The sequence below is a fragment of the Stegodyphus dumicola genome, chromosome X1 (assembly GCF_044657685.1).
Source record: "Stegodyphus dumicola isolate Sdum_Otavi_A_Nest chromosome X1, ASM4465768v1".
In the NCBI taxonomy this organism is placed as follows: Eukaryota; Metazoa; Arthropoda; class Arachnida; order Araneae; family Eresidae; genus Stegodyphus; species Stegodyphus dumicola.
Genome location: NC_140780.1, coordinates 18052932 through 18077120, shown reverse-complemented (window position 1 = coordinate 18077120; position 24189 = coordinate 18052932). Strand labels below are relative to the sequence as shown.

General features: G+C 35.4%; 1 protein-coding gene across 3 annotated transcripts in view; it reads right to left on the bottom strand.

Moving 5' to 3' along the window:
• LOC118186366 (uncharacterized) overlaps window positions 1-20449 on the bottom strand; it is a 99015-nt gene extending 78566 nt beyond the window's left edge. Inside the window, exon 1 of one of the 3 annotated variants that reach the window (XM_085808413.1) lies at window positions 19961-20449. In XM_085808413.1, coding sequence (XP_085664539.1) covers window positions 19961-20034 — 74 coding nt within the window. In that variant the 5' untranslated portion in view covers window positions 20035-20449. Of the gene's footprint in view, window positions 1-10122; window positions 10155-19359; window positions 19515-19960 lie in introns of those variants that run through there. The other 2 variants (XM_085808415.1, XM_085808414.1) reach the window with 2 other exon arrangements.
• Window positions 20450-24189: the final 3740 nt, after the last annotated feature.

Sequence of the window (24189 nt, the reverse complement as noted above, 5' to 3'; positions counted from 1 at the left end):
AAAATTTTTTCGAGAAAAAAGCCAGAGGCTTCCATGCTCCGTCTACCAGTTGCTGCAAAACTGCACCCATGGCCGTATTAGACGCATCAACCATTAATGCTAAAGTGTGCTTAGAAGGATAGCTAAGAGCTGTTGCCGACGCTAAGTCATTCTTACACTGTACAAAGGCTGTACGGGCATCATCAGACCAAATAATTGGCTGTGAATCTTTCTTTTTACTCCCAACCAAATATGTGTGCAAAAGTGCCTGCTTTTCAGCGGCATGAGGAAGAAAGTGACGATACAAATTTAACATGGCCAGAAAACGACGCAGCTCCTGAACAGTTTTTAGCTCTGGGAAGTTATGAATTGCAGTGACTCTGTCACTAAGTGGGCGAACACCCTCCGAAGAAACTTCGTGACCAAGAAATGACACTTTAGATTTCCCGAAAACACATTTTGATGGATTAACGACTACACCATAAGACTGAAATTGGCCAAGGACTATGCAAAGGTGTTCAAGGTGCTGGTTTTCAGTTGTCGAGGCTACCAGAATGTCATCAAAATATGGGACACAAAAATCTAAATCTCAAAGGACTTCATCAATGAAGCGCTGAAACGTTTGCGCAGCGTTACATAACCCGAAAGTCATGACAGGAAATTCGAATAATCCAAAAGGTGTTATTACAGCAGTTTTTGGTATATCAGGTGGATTGACAGGGATCTGATGGTAAGCACGAGTCAAATCTAACGTAGAAAAAATATTTTTGCCTTCCAAGACTTGCATGCAGTCCTGAATATGAGGAACCGGATATCTATCAGGCAAAGTAACTGAATTAAGACGTCGATAATCCCCACAAGGACGCCAGTCGCTGTTTTTCTTAGGGACCACGTGGAGTGGACTGGCCCATGAACTTTTAGATGGCTGACAGATTCCTTGCTCAAGCATGTATTTAAATTCTTCTTTTGCAGCCTTTAATTTCTCTGGAGGCAACCGCTTTGGCAAAGATTGGTGGTCCAGTAGTCTCTATGACGTGTACAATACCGTGACCAGCAGTCGGTTTGCCAGTTACCGTGCGGATGACGTTAGGGTATTGCTCAAGTAGTTTGTGGAAAGGAGAATTACCGGAAATTAATTTAATTCCAAAATTAGTGGCATTTCCAATGCTACCTACTGCGAACAATTGTGTGATGGAGTCGAGTAAGCGTCGATTTTTAATGTCGACCAACAGAGAAAATTTTTGCAGAAAGTCTGCACCAATTATTGGGTGCGAAACCGCAGCGATGACAAATGGCCATTGAAATTTGCGACGCAATCCTAGATCCAAAGACATTAATATTTCTCCATATGTTGCAATTTTTGACCCGTTAGCTGCAAATAAGTTAAATTTTCCAGGCGGCCATTTGGATTCGGCAAAAGAGGAAGGTACAACCACAATGTCAGCACCTGTATCAACAAGAAAACGTCTGCCTGATGGTTTATCTGTCACGAACAATCGACTAATGCACAGGCCGTTGTCACTCATGGCTTCGAGTGACGGCCCCCTCAGTTTAAAGAGGTCTTCTGAAATTTGCATGGAGGTGTACACTTGCATGCTTTATCACCGAATCTGCTGTGATAGAAACAAATGTCTGATTGAGTACCAGAATGAGCGAGTTGGTATTCCCTATTATTTCGGTTTCGGGACTTTGATCTACCGCGCGGATGATACTGAGATCGTGTCTGTAAGGCTGCGACCTGCAATGATAATTCCTGGATTTGTTGTTGAAGAGATGAAATATCAACACTGGGATGCTGAACTTGACTGATTGCTTGTGGTTGGAGAACATCATGAATTTTGTCTGCCATTTGCGACAGTTGGGGTAGGTTCTTGTTACTGGAGGCAAGAATAGCTTGGATATTGTTCGGGAGACGATTGAGCCACAATGATTGTAAAACATTGGACTTAAAATTGTCACCCGCAAGCTCCTGCATTTTTGACAATAACTGGGATGGGCGCATATCACCAAGTTGCGAATCTTGTACTAACTGCTTTAGTTTGGTGTTTTCAGACTCCTCATAAACTGAAATTAATTTATTTTTCAATTCCTTGTATTTATTTTCCGAGGGGGGCTTCAGAACAATCTCGCGTACTGACTGAAGAACCTCAGTGTCGAGAGTGGAAATATGCAGTATAAAATTTCGTGTCGTCGCGTGTTACACCCCCCGAGCTTGAATTGTGCATCTAATTGAAAAAAGCAAAGGTTGGGGTCACTACGGCAAAATGGGGCAGGTTTCGTAGCAATGCGAGCCATTTGTTTGTCATCAGTGGCTAGAGGATCGCTAGTAGCCATAATAAATATGAAATAAATACAGATAACAAAAAAAAAAAAAAAAAAAAAAAAAAAAAAAAAGATATAGTTCAAGAATATTGTTGCAGTACACGTGAAGAAACACAAAATAATTAATGTTAGGACCTGGGTTCTGATGATCTAGAACATGAGAAATATAGGAAAAAACTCATCCGCTTGATGAATACATACGAATCCATGTGCGCAATAAAAGGTAAAAAATATCACCTTGATGTACAGAAATTATCCACTCGCTTGATGTTGGAACACTATCACTAATGGAAGATGAAGATAATCCACATGTCTAAAAGATGATCACAAATATAAACATGAAGGTAATCCACGTGACTGTAATATGATGAAACTGATGCACGATCCAACAGACACGTGTGTGTGATTATGGCAAAGCCTCGAGGGCTATCTGCCTAAAGGGAGGGATGCCTTCGTGGAGGACTTTCTAAGGGAAACTGGCTCGTATACACGTTACACATGGGGAAAACCACCCAATAGACACGATAAGTAATCCAATACACATAAGTAAAAAATATTGGTTCAGCTGCGTTTCGCACAGTATCACAAGGTCTTGTTTAAGCACAAAATTCCTGCTGTACTATAAATTTCGACGATTCATTTGGCTTAAGCCTCACCGTCCTGAAGTCATCATTTGTTGCACGTGGTTGCGGCTGTGTGCAACAACAAACTATGCGTATTGGAATTTGCCAGTGCTTTTAAGGATGAATTCATAACATGCCATAAGAGCCAATTTTTGATAACAAAAACATTTAATCACATCACAGTATTAAAGCTTAATTACTACAGTCGATAGACAAACACAATGGATGAAAACGAGCGACCAACAGCACCGACGACGAGACGTGACTGTGTGTCGCCGAAATCACCTTCGGTTACGGTTAGTAATAACGGCGCGTGGTTGGCGAGTACAACACATGTTTACAGAGTCGCCACATCAAGCCATGGCAAGCTGACTTGAAAACGTCCCTCTTCGTTCACCTTTACAGTAGACAAGAAATGATCTCTTGCCTCTTCTTGAAGTTCCAGTTTATTTTTCTTTTCTGAGGGATCTAGAATTCCAAGTGAATCTAGAGACCATAGATCGAATATCAATATTTCCTAATTCAACATGGATGTGACGAGCAGTGCGGAATTTTTCGAGATCTCACGCATACCATTTTTCCTAAAAGAGCACAACCAAGTTTAGTTTCTATAGCAGCAAGGCCTGAAGTAAGCAATTTAAATCCTCCGGTCATCAACTTGCCTGCAATGTCAGCACTGATAAGTATTTCTTTTGGTCCATTACTATCGTCGCATATGGAAATATTGTTCTTAAGCTCTCGAATCCACTCGCCTTCAGCAACTGGTGGTATACTTCCACAAATAATATCTTGGCTAAGAGCTTTGAAGTTACAATGATAAGTTCCATTCGTTTTAGACAAAACACTGTAAAAACATCGTGGTTTATGACATCAATACATGACCCGCCAAATAATGAATGGCTCAATTTTTCTATAGACGTACTCTCAAATTTCATTTCATCTGCAGTGCTTTGTAAAATATAAGATCTTTGTGAAGCTGAATCGATAATAGCATGGGCCTGGCGCTTTCTATCTCGCCCTTTCAATGTAATTGTTAAAGTTTGCAAAAAAACATTTGTTGTTCTCGCCAAATTGGCGAGGGTTCCATCTCGTTCAGGTACTGCATCCATACTTTCATCCTTATTCATGCTAACAGGAACTGGAGATTTTGATTCAGCTTGGATATTTCTACATAAAAGTATGTATGTTTCTTCCCACAAATCACACACGATGTTCGTTTTTTACATTTAGCTATTACATGTTTTCTGTCTACACATAAAAAGCAACTGTGACTATTTAGAACTGCTTTTTTGCCTTTCCCCAGATGTCATTTTTCTTGCTTTAAAGCAACCACCAGAAGCATGATTTCCAGCACAAAAAAATACATCCAGTTGAATTTTGTTCAGATGTTGTTATTAGAGTAGAAGCAGAAGGTGTTTTGGAAAATTCTTCACAGTTTTTGAAACCAAAGTGTTTAGCATTCCCAGGCTTAGGAGTCTCATATTTAGTAAAGCACTGAGTAGCTATAGATACTCTCTCTTCACCTTCAATTTCATCTTGCAAAAATGAAAGCAAACCATCTAAATCCATGCGATGTGTTGACACATTTTTCTCTTTTTACTTTGAGATTCTCTCTGACTGCGATTAATAACTCGGAATCTTTGCCATGCTCTTAATGTATCATCCGGCAATGACGATTCGACTAGAGGATATAACATCGCCGCATATTTATCTCTAGCAACACCCAGAACTTCAAACGCTCCAAGTTATCATAGAGTTTTCCTAATGAAAATTTCTGCTGAGAGTTTTTTAATAATACTAATGAAAGGAGATCTCTAACATAGACTTCTATAAGAAGATCTTTCCCAAAACGCGATTGCAGCTGTTGTAAAGCTTTACTATAACTTTCGCCACCAGGCGGAAAGTTTTTGATTAACTCTTCAGCAGATGACCCTTTTTCCATAGACTGCAATAAATATGGAAATTTATCATGATCATCTAAATTGGGATCATTATCGATCTTTTTAAACTGGCCCCAAAATCTTAACCAGCTTTTAATATTCCCATCAAAAATCGGGAGTTTAAGCTTAGGATAACGAATAGTAGCATTTTGAGTTAAGCTTTCATTAACAGAACATTCAGAACCGTTTTCCTTTTCAGCTAGAAGCGAAACTAATTTGCTTTCTACCATTCACCACTTATCAATATAGCATTCTGACTCATCAAACTCATTATTTATCACAGTTTAATCTTTATCAATTCTTCTCTACAAGTCTGTTCTATTTCAATCATAGGTTTCGCTTTGTCCTTAACTAATTTAAGTTTCGAAATTTTTCCGTCTAAAGATAAATCCTTTTCATTCTTCTCAAAATCATTTAAAGCTCTTGTAAACAATCTCCTAAATTGAGATCGTTTGCACTTCAAAACATCCATTATAAATAAACGAAAAAATTCTACTTACAGATAACAGTTCTTCCAGCGGATGCCAAATGATCAAAATTTCTCACCAAATTTGTTACCTCAAGAAACTATTTATTATTTGGATATAACTATCTATATCTCTTTAGTTATTTATGACGCTACAATAATTAAATAATTCCTTTACTCATACTCCCAAATGATAAAAACAAAAGTTACACTGACTCTCTAAAAAGAAGATTATAAGTATATTGCAATTCTCTGAAACATAAACTATTACAAAACATAGATAATAATAATATGAACAGATAATGAATAATAAAAAAAACCTATAGAGTAAAGAAAACGATTACATCTGCTTGAAGCTCGTGCAATTTTACTCAGAAGCTGCAGTTAGAAAAAAATATAAACAAAAATATTAGAGTCTAAATAATTTTCAGACTGGTTATCAGACATCCTTTGCGCACCAATGAAACACACTTGTAATTTCACAGAAGTGTTAATGCATAGAACTGGCACATTTGGGCTCAAAGAGAGCTTGCAAACAATTTAGGAAACCATTCTCTTTCAGCCAGAGATAACATCATGGTACAATTCCCTGAGCTCATTCCCTTTTAATTTTAGAAATCAACAGTGGTACATAGAAATGTACCACTGTACCACATACACCTTGTGATTTTTAGCCATGTGGCTACTTGGAACTCACAGGGGTACAGAGCTTGGCTGACATAATTTGGCAGGAATTCTCTCTTTGATGGTGTGCAAAGTGTTTCACCACGTCTGACAATCATTCTCATGAATGATAGCCATCATGGTGAACATTTGTAATGTCACCTGTGTTACAAAGTCTGCTGCACTACTCAACAAATTTCTGCAGCAACTTGAGAACTCTCATTCAATCGGTAAAAAAATTAATTATTCTGGCAAGAAAATATTTCATTATTATATATATTTAAAAAATATAAAAAGTCTTTCTGTGAAAACTGTATCATGCCACTATGTTACCTTCATGTATTTTTCTTTAAAACTACAATTAACATCTTTAAACAAAAAAATAAGCAAATATCACTACTGACTTTTTCCTTTTCATTAAAATTATATGAACAATACAATAAAATTTTTAAAAATTATTAAAAGATTACATTGTGTTAATTTATGCTTCATTATAATGCGGATCATGATATTCACAAAACTGTAAAATCGCTAAGAAAATTAAAAATGTACAAAAGACACTAGGAAAGTTTTGCTCTACAATCAAACAGATCACCACAAGCAGTGAGAAGTTAGTGTGTGTTTTACTCTCGTTTTCCAAACTACACTGCAGCCACTCTAGTCATTGTCTCAGCATCATTTGGTCTTTAGCTGAGCGAAAAGAGGTAATGATATTGCGGTCAAAAACTGAATACCATGGCAATTTTGCACACAATTAAGTGCTGACCAGTGTTTACAGGAAATGATTCCTGTGCTTGAAAAGGATTGTCCTCGTTATACAACAATGATTTGGGTTCATAAGGGTTTGGAATGATAAGTGTACCAGATTTCAAACATAACCTGGCAGATTTCTTTGAAAACTGGTTTTAAAGTATAAAGCAGTGCATGTGTGATGGAAATTATTTTGAAAAATTATAATTACTTTGAATTAAAATTATAAATAGTCATATCATGATAATGGTTGCGTTGCTTTTATCATTTATACTTCTATCTTGGGATCTGTTCAGATCAAGTCCATGAAGAAAGCATCTACTATTTGCCCCACTGTTGAGCACCTTATAGGTGACAGTACAACTTTCAGCCAGCTATGTCCAAATTTTGTTGGACAACACAGGAAATGAATCCAAGGGTTTCGTACCCATCTCTACCAGCCAATGAGCTCTGAAAGAGATGTTAGGCTTGACCATATGCTAAAAAGACAGTATTACCTTCACTAGAATTTTAACCCAGGCATAAAAATACAGCAGCTGAGACTAGTAACCACACACAGATCAAGACACTTCTTCCAATCTTGCAAAATAATTGAATAGAATTATGTGAAAACACTTTGTGATAGACTCTGAAACCTACACAAAATTTTTTATTATTAATGAAATCTTTGCAGTCAGCAAAATTTTCTGATGATTCTATTGATATGTCTTTTTACATTTCATTTTGTGGAAGCAAATGTCATCATTTCATGTCCTAATAATATTCAGATTCAGTCTCATTATCTGTATCAAATATATCGAGCTTATCGCAAAACTTATGAATTTGCCAGCATTTTCTGACTAAATTCGATGTATATCCCATTTTTATCTTGAATTATTTTCTTCTAAAACTATCACATCTCAAATTATGACCTGAAAAGTCAGTTTCAAAATCAAAACTCATTGAAGTGCAAATTGCAACTTAGAAACACACATTGTCACATAAATGACATGCGAAAGAATTCAAATTAAAATATACACTGCCCTCCAAAAGTTGAGGAACAGCAAGTTTTTTGTGTCGAATTTGAGAATGAAGCAACACAGAAACAAGAAATTTACAGGACATGTTCATTGAACAGTTCTTTAATGAATGTGACATAGAATGTTTCTAAAGTTAAACACAAACATGAATTACAACAAAAAAGTGCACTCTAGGCAGAAAAATCGTCTTGGAGAAACAGCATATCACAGTTTTTTGAGGAAAAATGGGGTGGTAACATTACAAAAATGGGTTTAAATAAGGAATGTATTCACCCCTAGCTGCAATACACAAGCAGCAGCAATGTTCCCTGCTGTTAATTAAGTTGTCGGTCAGCGAAATGGGAAGCAACAACCAAACATGGAGTAATCCTTGTTCAAGCTCATCTAACAACCTTGGAGGAGGACTTAAAGCAGCAATCTGGCTTCCAAAGTAGTCCCAAAGATGATCTATCGGATTCAGGTGTGAGGATTGAGCTGGCCATTCCATCCGCTTCATACTGTGACCATCAAAGAAAATCTTCAGCAACCCGAGCTTGATGCGGTCACGCATTGTCTTCCATCAGAAAAAATCCAGAACCAAGAGCAGCAGTAGCATATAGGCGAACATATTGATCAAGGATCTAGTCTTGATATCTTACACCAGTCAAAGGTCTTCCATGGAACACATGCAGGTCAGTGTGACCATTGAGAGAAAGAGATCCCAGCCCAAACCATTACTCCACCACCTCTGTAACTGAATCTTTCCACATTGTAGGTTTGGTTGTATCTGGTGCGTTGTTCCCTCCATATAAGCCCTGATGACATAAATCAAGGGGACAGAAACAACTGCCACTAAATGATCAGCTATGAGCTGAGGCACAATAATGGGCCATATTTCGGGCTGAAAGAGCTAAATAATGGTCTCCTGCAGATGTTGTAACTCTAGGTCTCCCTGGAACATGTTTCTAGACACAGAATCCTTGGATTCAAACTGATTCTATAGTTGGTGAACCACACTACGAGAGACATTGACACGCCTAGCAGCATCAGCCTGTGACAACCCCATTTCCATCCATCCAACCTCAACAAATCGAGCAAACGATTTCTCCTGGACATTGATAGACTCTCCTGGATACTGTCCATGAAATTGCAATAACAACCCCGTGAACAAAAATTACAATATTTGCATTTTTTCACCAACTCTTTTATAAGTATTCATTTCTATAAAATAAAAGGGGTAGCTATTAATTTTGCATATATGTTCTTACTTCATTACTGTCATTCATATGAACTGTGAATTAAAACATTATTGGCATTTTTGTAATTGTGAGGTTTGAAAAAGAATGCTGTTCCTTAACTTTTGGAGGGCAGCGTATCACCAAAGTAATTAACATAGTAACTTGTGCCAGGTTAGCTAACACAACAGTAGGTACAAATAGTAGATATCTCAGGAATCCTCTTCCCAGAAAACCATGAGTCCTACTATGCCCAACAGCGTCCAAATCGTTAAGACAGCTGATCACTAAAGAGCCATTGAGACTGGGGCTTATTTGAGCTATAATGAAGATAACTGTTGTTGTCACTCATGCTCACTTGTCTAACAGTAACATCAGCCCAAGCCCATGAAATTCCTCGTGGCAAGAAGCGCAAGATACGCATGTCGTTGGCAACAGCCTTGAGCATCTTGCAGGTGATAGAGCAATTTAGCTCAGTTCTGAACCCAATTTTGATAGAAAGCACCCTGGAGGGACAGATCCAAGGGGTCTCCTACCCCTCTCCCCTTCCGCCAAACAAACCACAAGAGAGGACTTACGGCTCGGTGCATATTTAGAGTGCTGCACCAACACTATACACTTACAAACATCCATGCCTTCTCCGGGCCCTTCAGCACAGCAGTCAAAGTGTTAACCATTATGCTGGTTGGTCAGTACGAAGACAACTGACTTAGCCGCCCCATCTCCAAAAACCAGTTTTTCTCCATAATGCAGCGAGTTAAAAAATTCAACTGTGTGCATAGTGGAGCTAGGTGACACATGGAACTGACTCCGTTAGCTCAGATAAACCCCACTCTGAACAGCCGTTAATAGTTCAGTCTGTATTCTCATCCCAATGAATGCATTGACTGCGTGCCTTTTTCATAGATTTCCTCATATGTAAAATAAAAAGAAACAAGTTTCCCTTAGAAAGTTCTCAATGAAGGCATCTTTTCTTTAGGCAGACAGCCTTTTCTCAATTCATTAACATACGGTTTATTTAGAGAAATACGTTCTATGATAAATTTTTAATTGAAGATTGTTAAAATCTGAATATTTTTACTTTAAAAACAAAAAATTCAGCATTTTTCATTTTAGCAGTCTCGGCAAGTTTATGAAAATACTTACCAGCTGCCACATAGCATAATACGTTCAATTATATTTCAGAAGCATGCCACCCAGCTGGTATAGTGGTTACTGATCCTGACTGCTGTAGCGATGGGCCTGAGTTCAAATTTCCTGAACAAGGCATGATTGTAACTATCTATCTGTCCCTTCATAGGAGGCAAAGATAATAATGAAATGGTCACCACTTCCAGCCCCTGTAGTGGTGCGAGGCTAATGGCTATTAAACTAAGTGCCTGGTCATTTAAAAAAAAAAACATTTTAGAAGCAGAAATTTTACAGTTGTGCTTGTGCACTAGTGAAATAAACAAATAACCCACTAGTCCACTGAAAAGAACTGGAAGCTTCATGCAGTGTTGACTGAAGGCAGATAAATGACAAAGAGCCAGTCACTCATTTTTTGCTTCGTGAAATGTTTCACTTATAAAATTCAAGGAAAGTAAAAGCACAATTCATTTTAATTCCAATTTATGTACTAGTTTATGATTATGATAGACAAAGATGCAAATGGTAAGTGTGAAAGAGAAAACTCTTAATTCTAAAGAAAAAAATCAAAATCTTATATCTTTTACCTTAAATTTTAAAACCTCGGAAGGAAATGAATGGAGTTAGGATCGAATGGGTAATTGTCTTAGACACTCATTTAAACACAAAAGATTCATTGATAGTTTTGAAAACACAGCCAAGTGAAAAAAAGGCCCGAAACATTTTTTTACAGACACAGATTAGAGTGAATGAGAAAGGTTATCGTAATATCATGAAAAAGGATTTCCTGTCAACAAAATAATGTTGAAGGAAAACTAGCCACTTATGAAAAAAACTTTACCAAAGTAGCAAATGTAAAGCTAGCAAATGGAAGTTTGAGAATTTCAAAAGCAAGCGTACCATCATTTGCAGGAAACTTTGTGATAAAGTTGCACCTATACTTCAAAATGCTTGCAAAGAGTGGGTCAAGGAGCTTAGTGATATGCCATCAATAGAAGGACTACACTTGTCCCTTAGTCATTGCATGGTTTGGAACATTTTCTAAGTGATTAACTATGTCAACCAAAGAAATACATTATTTATAGGAAAATATTTATTTTTATATCTTTATTCTATATTTAATTTCTCACAAAAATGTCTCAATGATAAAAAGGGGTTACAAATGAAAATTTTTTAAGAAGTGCTAAAAGGACTCAATGCTGGAAATTACATATCTTTATTCAGCTTGGCACCAATAGAGCTTTTTCAGGTGTGCTTATTGGAATAAGCACAGGTTGTTGAATACAAAGCTCAATATTTTAGACAGAAAACAAGTTAGAGCTATTTAATACAGGTCTTAGCCAAAAATATCTGTAATTTCCTTAGGATGACTAAAAAGGTGAGGCATATGTTAGCTGTTGTTGCATGTACAATGTGGCAATCTTTCCCAGCATTTCTTAGCCTTGGACAACCTACACATGTATGAGGCCGCTCTGAATATTTCTCACGTCACCAACATAAGCACCATGAAACTGTACAGATGGAGTATTCTATTTCAGAGAATATATAATACTGTACAAAGTCTGTAATCTGGAGGTCCATTACCCGGAATAATCTTTAATCCGGACCTCAAAGCCACAAACTTTTTTTTTCTGTATGCTTTAAGCATGCGCGTAATGCATTTACGCATGCGCGTTTAGCACAAAAAACAAAGCAACTTAAACAACTTGCATCGAAAGAAATGTTTAATAAAGTAAACAAATAAATATTAAGCTTTTTTTTAGTAAATTTTTGATAACCTTTAGATAATAATTGCTCTTTATTTCATAAATTACGGTTTCATATTTTTAATTGTATTATTTCTGCATGCCATCTTACTAGATTTAGACTGATGATCTATAATCCGGAAAAACCCTTAATCTGGAATCGCCGAAGTCCCGATGAGTTCGGATTACGGACTTTGTACTGTATAATCAACTTGCTCTGGAACTTGCTCAGAAAATGAACCATTTTCATTTTCTGTCAAATGATAAAATGTTCTGCACTGACGTTTTTGGTGCACTGAAGTGATGAAGATAAATGGCGAGGATAAAGAAATCTGCAACAAGTACTGGAAAGAACCTTTGAGAGGAGAGTCCAGAAATTGAGGGATCAGTGCCATATCAGGATATTTACAACCGTGGCTGGATGCATTTCTGGCACTCTTTAATATTATCAGTAAAAAATAACCAGTTTAAATTAATTTCTTGATACATTTAAGGTCCTCAGTTGGTTCATTGACACATTGGTTTGTGTTTCTTGAAGAAAAAATTGTAAATCATCATTCAGAAGTGTTATACATTGACTACCAATAAGTATTTGGACACTACGCAAATGACGATATCTGTGGTACTAAGGTACATCACGGACTCCGCCGGTATATATCGTGTAGGAAACAGCATCGGCTTTAGTCGCATGCAAGATGCCTCGCAGTTCGGAGCTCTCTGATTGCGAGAAAGGTATAATTATCGGGTATCACAAATGTGGCCGATCCTTAAGGGACGTATCTAGCGAGCTGAAGTACCCAAAATCGACAGGGGCCTATGTGATTAAGAAGTGGAAGGTGAGCGGTGATTGTCGGAATGTGCCCCTAGTCGGCAGACTAATGAAACTAGGAGATAGAGACCAATGAGTGCTGTCCAAAGAAATTCGGAAGAACCGCACCCAACCGATGGCCCTCATTCGCGAGGAGTTTCAGCAGGCATCCGGGAGTAGTGTTTCAATGAATATCATCCGTAAGGAAGCACATCTGCTTGGTTTTCATGGTCGTGCTGCTGCCCATAAGCCTTTGATCACAAAGTCCAACCGCGCCGCTCGGTTAGTGTGGTGCAAAGCACATCAAAATCGGACCGTAGATCAGAGGAAACGGGTTCTTTAGAGTGACGAATCAAGGTTCAGCATTTAGCGTTCGGATAGCAGGGTCTCTGTTTGGCGTCTACCTGGAGAAAGTCTCCTGCCAGAATGCATTGTGCCAACTTGTCGAAAGTAGGCCCTGGAGGGTCCACGTTGTAATTACCTCTCGTGGAGGCTCTACCAACTATTGATTTTGAATAAAGTTAGTTTTTCTTTTCTATCACAGGTGTCCAAATACTTATTGGTAGTCAGTGTATCTATGCAAATAATAAATTTGATGATCAAACTCAAAAAATATATACATTAAAATTTTTAATTTCTCCCAATGCTTTTATGAATTAAAATTTCTTAAAGGAACAGAAAATCGTATTCTCTTCCTTTAAGAAATTTTATAGTATATATTTATTAGTATAGGGGGTACAGTATACCTCTGTATGGATTTTTTTTTTTTTTTACTAGCACTATAGACACAGAGAAACAACAAAAAATGCAACATGAAATGTTAAAAGAACATTGAAATGTTGTGTGTTCCAAATAGAAATATTTTTCACGTTCGGTGCAGCATGTTTTTGTTTTTCTGAGCTTTTTTGTTGTGCGAACACACTGCATTTTTTTTTTTTTTTTCCATTTCCGATCATTTTTTTCCCCAATAAAACAATTTATGCCATTTTCAGTCTTGTTTTCAGAATACATATCGGTTTATGAATCAGTATCATGTGAACTAAAAATTCATGATTACTTACTTCCATCCTCATTTTATTCAACAGATTTTTAGCCAGTTGATGCATCTAATACCTTTTCAACATTTCTTCCTTGTAAGATAATTTATGTGATATGTTCGCCGCTTTCTATACTATCAAAAATTAACTATGAAATAACAATATGAACAGCCGCGCTGGGACTAAAAGACCCGATCCGATCATAAACAAGCCTCCAAATCAAAGCCCTGGAGAAAAAACTTCGGAAACATTAAGACAGTGACCTCAAACACGGGTACACTGGACCTCAACAACTTGTGTAAAATAGGTGTGCTTTGAGAAAGGTTTGTCTAATTGGGTGGGTCCATTGGACCAAGTGTGCAAGCTTAGTTTAATCTGGCACTACTAAGACTTTCTACATTTGCCAACACTGGATTCGCCCACAATGATGCTCAAAACCTTTGCATTTTAAATCATTTGCAAATTGGTGTCTGGACGTCCTATGTCTTACTTTTGACAGTGTGTGTAGCTACACATTCAGGGAATGAAAATTTCCATTTTAGCCTTATAACATCCTGCACCCTCAAAAAAATTATCACATGGTTTGCAACATCTTCTAAGTGACTGACTTGATGAAGATAACACCACTCAGCAGATTATCAGAACCTGTAGGAGCAAGAATTTGCTTTTGAAGCTCATTGCCATAACAATTTCCCATTACCAAGTTGTGAATATTTAAGATTTCAAAATGCTGACAGCCACATACTTCACCAGCAATCATTTGACTGCAAATCCACAAAAGTCTATCAGAAACACCATTCTTCGTACGAATTCTCATATCAGCTCCGCATTTCGGACACGCCAAACTCCGTTTTAAAAGTTCCGACTCCCACAGAAATTTAAAAAATGCACTTCTATCCGCATAAACACACCCGTGAACAAAAGACTCGTTAACAACTCCAACATCGTACCTTTTAATACTAAATTTACTACACAATCTAAAATATGTGACTGAAATCTTAGCACCACATCTCTCACTGCAACATTCAAAACACGCACAACACGAACCAACGAGCAATTAAACCACTGCAGCAAAAAAGTTAAGTTTCAACGTCAAAAGGGTTTGGCACACAAACAGCATCATCCACCAAACCATCCCACAGCACGGAATCGCACCAAAAACCAGCACAGAACACATATCGCCACATTTGGTGATCTTAGGGCACATATAAGAGTAGGGCCAAAAATATTTCTATAGCAAGATATGGCACTGTTATTTAAAATGCTTTGATGTATCACTACTTTATCAGGGTCAATTGTTTACATGAAACTTTGCACCCTACTCCATATTTGCACAAATTTCACAGATCAAAGAACTGGGTTAATTTTTTTAACCCTCTTCCTCTGAAGACACTTCCTTCATAACAGCCTTTTGTTGTTGCTTCAGATTGCATTTTAATTCTTTCTTGTTGAACTCCAAGGGCTGTCATTTTGGTTTGAGACACAATATCATTGATAACCAAAAAGATGTAATTAAGATAAAATAACACACAGAACAAGTAACACCTTTACAAAAATTTACGCTTTGGCAGCCGAGGATGATTGGTCGGTAAAACCATTGAAACTAGACCTGTGAAAATTATATGTAATATGACATTGATTTTTGTTGTCTGACTTCTAAATTAATTGAAAAGATGAATTTAAAATATCATATCCACAGAGTAACGCATGTAAAAGAAAATTATTTAGCTTAGAAAATAAGACCCCATTTTTTGCTACATTTTTGTTCTTAAATTTGGTAGGTTCTTAGAATCGGATAGCTTAATAAATGAAATTGTACAATGAGAGAAAGGATTAGAATCATTACAGTATGCGAAATAATAGTACTCAACTCCATCACACACCCATTAAAAATTTGTGACCTTACAGACGACTTTAAAGAACATTTGCAAACTTGTTGGTGACTTATTTCATACCACGGTAATGCATGAATAGCAACAGCTGTTTTCACAATGGTGGTGCACTAAAGGATCGTTTCCACTGCTGTGTATGCGTTTCTCCAATCAGCGAGTGAATTCACTTTGATTGACATCTGCAATCCGGTCGATGTGCGGTGACGGATGACATACGGATGGAGTTCAACTTCTATCCGTATGTCTGCGGATGCGTTGGGGTCACGTGGTAAAAAAGGAGCAATCAGGTGTAGTCACCAAAAATTAATGGCGGCAGAAGTAGCGATGAACGCTTGCTTAGGGAAAGAATGTATTGCTAAAAAATACTTATTTCTGAATTAACATTCTAGCGAGAAATCTGCATTAAATTCAAATATATATGTACACTATCTACATTGTACACACTACGTGTTGAAAAAGACAGCAATCCGCTGAATTTAATTAAAAAAAGATAAGAAAAATTAGATAACTGCAACTACAGTACTTGTTCGTAGATAAAATCAGGCGTTCAAGAAATTCAGCGGCAAAAATTATAATTCCAAGTTCATGAAATAGCAAAATTTGTCCTGACAACTATTTCCTAGTTCTGCATACTCATTTACCTTTAATGAAAATTAATGTCTGACTATAGCAAACTGCTACAGCAAATTAGATATGATTAAAAGATTTGTTATTTTTTCCTTTGAAACAGGTAAAAACTAAAAACGTTAATTATAAATTAAATTTGATAGCCTTTTAAATATTACACTGCATTAAAGAGTATATTAAATTTGTATTTCTGTATTTATAAATATGCCTTTTTGGGTAACATATATTTGCAAGCACATGGAATATATTTTTAGCAGCCCATTTAACTTCAATCGGAACGCCACTTTGAAAGATAATGTTTTTTGTAAGAAATGTACTAAAAGCTGAAGAACAAACTCTGGTGAATTATTTAGACGATAGCACTCTGAAATAGGACCAAAAAATTTAGGTTTAAGAATTGATTTACATGATAATGTATATAAGCCCAAGTATGCATTCCATTACCGTGTGATGCTAGCTTAGTGGTAAAGCTAGTATCCCATACGCGTTTTCCACCCTCTCTGCAACTTTCTTAGCTTTTTGTACCAATTGATCTATATTCGTGTTTTATAATTTATTTCTATTATTATATGCATTAAATATAATGTTTTATTTATGCTCTTATTGATTTAAATTTTCCCCGCAAAAAAATTTTGAAATTTATATAATACGAATTTGAAGCGTAACCCTGTACATATATATTTGAATTTAACAAGCATTCTCTATTCGTAAAAAGCAAATTTAAAGTTAATAAATTTAAATGAAATTTAATGTAAACAAATAAATGATTAATTATTGCTGCGAACTAATCTACAATATCATTTGAATTCTGAGAGCATATGTAAATCAAGTGCAAATATCAAAATCCATGAATAAATATATAATTCCAAAAATTTATTAATCCTAAAAAATTTATAAAAATGCTTAAGTGAATAATAGGATAAATAAATTTTTGACTGGACAGTAAAGCCTGAAAACATAGGTAATAACTGTATCATTAATTTTTACTATCTGCTCTTTCCATACCATAGTAAAATACTGTACTTAATTAGGTAGCTTACTTTTCATTCCATTCAGAAACAAATGAATTCTAATCCTAACCCAACTCTCATTAAATACCTACCTATATTATTATTTTTTTAAAATTAATTCTAAAATGTAAGGGGATATTTTGGTACTGCACAAAAATACACAATCTTCAAACATTATAATTTTTTCTTTTAATCATAAAAACAAGAAGCCTTTTGAAATGAAAAGGGATTAATTAAATTGCTGAAAAAATCAGAAACACTGAAACATCTGGAAAACAGAATTTAAAATAAATTCGGGGAAAGTGCAGAATCAACCCCTGCCTGGCACGTTTTTAAGAATTGCACATACTCAGTATTCATGTACACCTCAACCTATTTTCACTTAAAAACCTCCCAGAATTGCACAAAAATGGCATTGCACATTCCCTTGACTTCGTCTATGTACACAGTGTCTTATTTTCAATTAAAAAGTAAAAGAAAATTGACAAAAATCCAATTCTTCTTACTCGACCTTGTAAAAAGCACCAAACAAATAAGTGGGCGATTCTACACTTTACCCATAAATTCATTTAGGGATTAAGTATATGAAGAACTATTTATGGCTAATAAGTGAGAAATAGAATTTTGCAGAATTTATATTAATATGCACAGTATATTTATAAACTAAGGAATACATGTAAATAATGTTCAGTCTTGTGAAATAGAAACAGATCAGCTTAAGATAGATTTTAAAAAATCCACAAGATTTCATTATGATTATGCTGGGCAAAATAACTGAAAGATGATCATTGATTTTAAAGAAAAAAAAAAGTGTTTTAATTATGCATTTATTGATTTAATTTAACATGTTTTTTTATTCTTGACATAACTTTCTGCTACATATTTAACACAGACTAGCCTCTAGAACAAATACTGCTCTTTGATTTAAAAATCTGTAGACTTAACAGATTTAGTTCACCATATTTTTTCCTTTAATTCTATTCCAGGCATATTTGGTCATATATATGAAGGAAAAGGTCATAACTTTTTAAATAAAAAATATTGGGGAAAGTCAAGCTTGGAACGTTTTCCAAAATTGCCAACTTCAAAATAACAAGTCAAAGAAGTGCACAAACTTGGTATCCATGTACACATCAGCCTATTTTCACTTAAAAAAAAAAAAAAAAAATCTGAGATTTGTACAAACTCGGCATAGTGCACTCCCTTGACTTCTTCCATGTACACATTGATAAAGACGGTGAATAAGTGGACAATTCTGCATTAACCTGTAAGTTTTCAGGCACATCAGTGACTAGTGCAGTGGACACAAACCCAAACTAAAATCGTTCAACTTGACTTCGCAACAGTTATGCTGTTCACACAAATGGTAATTAATTTTGAGATTTATTTTCTATTTAAACCGTGTAATTATTCTACACAATATGATAAGCAAACTCCTTTCTCCTTTTCAGCAATTTCATTTATCAAATTGCCCTATTATAAGACTCTGAAAAATGTTAAAACATAAATATACCGAAACAAAGGAGTCTCATTTTATGGTAATCACAATATTGCTTGGTTTCTTAATACGGTAACTGTCAAAGAGATCTTAAGTACTTGTTTTCAACAACCATATAAAAGCTGTTCCATCCATTTGTTCTCAAGAATAGTTCTGAACAATTATGAGCATCATCAAGCACAGAAAAGCATTAGCAAATTTAAAGTATTCAGCAATAGAACTTTTCAGTTATGTATAAGAAAAGAGCTTAGAAAATATCGTTTCATTTTGAGATAACGGACAAATGCTACGGAGAATTGCTAAAAACGAAAATTGTCTCTCTTAAAAGTTAGTTACAAATTGTGGGCGAAAGTTAGTTGCAAATAGAGACAAATATGTGTTTCCTGTTATAAAAGTATTAATAGAAACAGTAACAAGTTTTTGTGTTTATTAGTACTGCCGAAAATGTCAAATCTTACGAAACGAAACTGTTCGAAAGGAACTACAACGAAACCAAACTACTGACACTAAGTAAACACATAAACTATTAAAAAACAAATATCCGGTTGTTAACAACACAATCTATTCAGAATGTAATAAAAAACAGATCATATTAAAGTTTAAAACGAAAGTATATTCTCAAAACATCGTCAACTCACCATTCACCGGTTTTCTTAAATTTATACACTCCCGCGTGTTCGAGACTAACAAGCCTGAATCAAAGAATTTGCCTGAATGGTTTTACTTTTGGCGCTTACTACGAAACATTATTGGCAATAAATCGCCAGATTGGCGACTAATTGGAAGAATTTTCGGTAAATTTTACCTTATGTGTATTTATTGTCAAAAGCGTCTGCTGAATTTGCAAAAAGGACATGCTACTTAACACCAAATTTTAAAACATTATATTAATAGAATGGAGTTTGCATTATATATATTTCAAAGGTGACTGTATTATTTTCGTTATAATGCACCTGAACTTTCATAGAAAACAATAATCATGAAATGGATACTAAACAATTTTAATTTACCTTCTTCAAGTTTGAAAGTTGTTTTGAATTTGAGATTTGAAGCTTGAAATTTTATAAAATTCTGAAATGAGTTAAGATTCATAAAAGAAAATATCGTAGTAATCATTCAGTTTTACCGGATTTACGAAGACCGCATTTACAATTCAATATAATCAATTACTGAATTATATTGTTACGACTTTTATATAGCTAATTTTAGTAGAATTATAATTAAAATTGTTTTATTTACCCGTACAGTGCAGCGCAAGACAAATTTTCAGAGGAATGTATGCTGGAAAAGTAAAAATACAGGAGTACGTGCATTTAACATTGAATAAATGGATATCTCGGTAATTTGTATTGAAATTAAATAAATGTAACAGACTACTATGTTAGCTGTAACCGTAATTCCATCCTCTTGTTGCTTTCTGAAAATTTCATTCCAGGATGTTTATTTCCGACGGGCGCCATGGTGATCACCGAGGCAAACGGCAGCACGATCGCTGCGCTCCGTAAAAAAGTGAAAATTTTTCCTTTCCTCTTGGTGATTATCAATTAAATTTCTTTGAAAAATGTTTATTTTTCCCCTACAAAACCTATATCATTCCAATGAATTTCGGCTCCGATGTTGACGAGAATAAAACAGCGGACAATGTAAGGATATACTCCAAAAGCCTGGAATTTTAAGATAAGTACTTTTCTTTCATCTAAACTAAATCAAATTTCTATAAATAAGTGCCTTTAAATCAATAAATCTTAATTTTTCATCAGTTTAAAGCATTAAAAAATACTTGAAATTGCCACTGCTTGTGGCTTCCTTTGTGTATCAACTCGAAACAGACGCCAGCGTTATCAGTTCACGTCTGTCAACACTTACAAAGCCCTTAAGGAATACAAGCGTCTACGGAGAGAAGGCAACTTTTGGGATCATGAATCTGATCCTCCCGTCTTACGCGCATCTCAGTTTGCGCATCATGTGACGTTAACAAATACGTCAAAAATGTGTGTTTACATTTTGCATTTGACTTCGTGCGTTTTATGCTGCGTTAGTATGTGAATTTTGCTTTCACATATTTATAATGAACTGAAGAATCTCTCAATAAAAGACCCTTCTTACGGTCAAATACTTAGGAATATTGTGAGGATTCTGCTTCAGAATATTATAATATATAGCACCAATTTAAATGAGCTGGGTGGTGATATCAATGATCATTCAAGACAATAGATCTGAAATTCACATTTCCGCTTTGATTACGATTGGTAACATCTTTCAGAAAACTGTAATTTCAAAATCTTACAACTGTTCTATTTGCAAAAAGTGTTTTTCAAATGCCAGCAATTTATAGCATCATTTGAAGAACATACATTCCAATAAAAAGCATATTTCTACTGCTGAAATATTTAATTCCAATTCAGATCATGCATTTTATAAAGTCGTCAATGATAATTCGATTTCATATACTTTTGCTTCAAAATCCAGTATAACTTCAAAAAAGTTTTAGCTGCCTTGATTCCAAAAAAATGTTTCTCAAGTAACAGCAATCTAAAATGTCACTGCATGAAATTGCATATATCACAACAAACAACATTACTCAAAGCAAGTAAAAATAAAATTTTCCAATTTAAATGCAGTTTATATAGTCGTCAGTTCAACAATAATAAAAATTTATTATTTTCACAATCAGATAGTGCATTTACTGCCCTTGAGTGTTCATCATTAAAAAATTATATAAATGCACATTATGTAATGAAGGTTTTCCAAAGGAAAACTTTTCATTACATTTGCAAATGGAACATGAAATAGTCATTGAAAAAGAAAGAGATTTCTCTGTGTTTAATGATTTCATGTTGTGAAAGGAGAATTTTGAAATGGAAACATAATCTAAATTTTTTTAACTTACAAAGAAACATGACCCATTACATGTAAAAGATATTTATTTTGTATGCCATCATTCAGGACATTATTTTATATCTAAAGTGCAAGGCATGGGACATTTAAAAATACAAGGGAGTAACAAAATTAATGCTTATTGCCCAGTAAGCCAGTTTAATAATGGAAAATGTACTGCTTATATAGAAAAACCCATTGTAAGTCATAGAAAGGGTATAGGGCATCTGTCTCTTACAAAATTAGAACGGCAGTTATACCATTCTAATGTTAATTTATGTAACTTAAATTGCTGGAAAAGTATCTTTTGATGAAATTTTAGATAAAATTCAAGATTCTGTATATGATACTGCATCTTTTGACAAAGAATGATTTATGGAATATTGAAAATTTGGTACTCTTCCGTTATCAGAACCAGAATCAGAAATGTATGCATGTATGGCTGGATGGATGTGTTCATGTATGCATATATATGTGTACATATGAATGTATACATTTCTGAATCTGGTCCCAGTAACAGAAGTGTACCGAAAATTCTTATAATCCACAATCAAATGCTGTAAGGCATAAAAATGATTGTATAAATGTTAATGAAATGCCTGGGGTTAATGAAATTACTAGTGAGGATAACAACTCTTTTATTTTATAAGCCTTAAAATAGAATTTTAGAAAGTTATCCTGAATTTTAAAATGATGATTTCACATTAATGAAAATGAATGACTCCCAGAGGCACTTTCTTCAGAAGTTGGGATCAGACTATATATGTATAAATGGTACACATAGGTTGAACGGTTACAGAATTGAATTAATCACACTTCTTTTACTTGATGCTTTGCTTCACGGCTTTCCCTGTGCATTTATTATTACAAACAGAACTGAGCAGGAAGTTTTGTCTGTTTTCTTTGCACATCCGAAAGATAAAGTATGTCAGTTAACACCCGAAGTATTTATGAATATGAATACAAGCTAGTTTTGGCTCACCAGCGGCCGAACGGTAAAGTCACTGAACACTGGTAGTTTGGTCCGAGGTTCAAGTCCCTCAAACGGGCTGTCTGCATGGGCATTTCCATGTTTTTCCCCATGTGTAATGTGTATACAAGCCAGTTTCCCTTAGAATGTCCTCCACAAAGGCATCTCTTCCCTTAGGCAGATGGCCATCAAGTGCTTTGCCATAATAAAATAAACCAAACCAACAAACTAGTTTTGATTAAAAAGTCTTCCATGAAGGTATTTCTTCCCCCACATGATCTTTGCCATATTCCAGTTCCAACAATCAAATCAACACATTGTTATTTAACTACTTAATTTGAAGATTTTTGGGCCCACCAGCGGCCGAGCGAGCGATAAAGTCGCTGAACACTAGTAGTTCGGTCTGAAGTTCGAATCCCGTGAACGGGCTGGCTGCATGGGCGTTTTCGTGGTTTTCCCCATGTGTAACGTGTATAGGAGCCAGTTTTCTATAGAAAGTCCTCCACGAAGGCATCCCTCCTCTTAGGCAGATAGCCCTTGAGGCTTTGCCATAATCACACGCACACATTTTGAAGATTTTATAACAGATTATGAAATATGCAATATTATATTGATGCAAAAATATATTTTTTACTCAATTCTGGAGGAGGGGGCAAGTGTTCATTTTCCCGTTTCCTGCAGATTCCTACAGTCTAGCATTTTCAAACCTAAAACATGAGAACCCTAAGTAACATATCACCATCATTGGTACGCATTAGAGCAAACAGATCACTAGAATTTGCATATCTTCTATGTCTATTTGCTTCAATATTAAATCAAAGTTTCTAATAGTTAATGTGAAAGGCTTGAAATAAAGCAGTATGCATGATTGTTTAGAGCTCATATTAGCAATATCATTATTGTTTAGAGCCTGTTCTCTGGAAGTAATTTACAGACTTGCTGGGAATTTTACTAAAAATGATATACTTTTCTGTAGTTGCTGCATAAAAAGTAAAAGCCGTGTGTTGGCCATCCCTGGTGTAGGACGGTAAGGATAAAAATTGCCTTTCTCTCAACATGTTGCAATGCAGTGAATATAACTGAGCTTTAACTTCAAATATCTTGAGTTATACTTTGTGCAGCAAATGAATGACATATGTGTTATCCTTGTTTCATTCTTACTTTTAAGCAATTCTACTGCAGAACGTAGCTTGAGAGTTATACACCAGAAATATGAAATACTTGTCAGCTGGACTAACATGACAGATTTACATCAGTGGACAGGGCCGTCCCTAGGCCATTGGCTGCCTGAGTATTTTCCTAAAAATACAGTGCCCAAATTTAAAAAAAAAAATTCTTAATGATTAGTTGAATTTTTATTTCATACTCACTAAGTACTTATATGTGACAAATTGTATAAAAAGTATTTACATGTGACAAGTACAATGAATTAAAAATATTTAGTTGTGGTATCGCGAGTGTTCAGCTGTTGCATAATTTTACAGCTGCACCGCGCTAGGAACGGCCCCGACAGTGGAAGATAACCATATTCAAATCATGACAAAATTACTTTGGCAACAACACAATCAACTGGCTATTAAATTGCTGGTGAAGGTTACTTATCAAGTTCCTATAATTAATA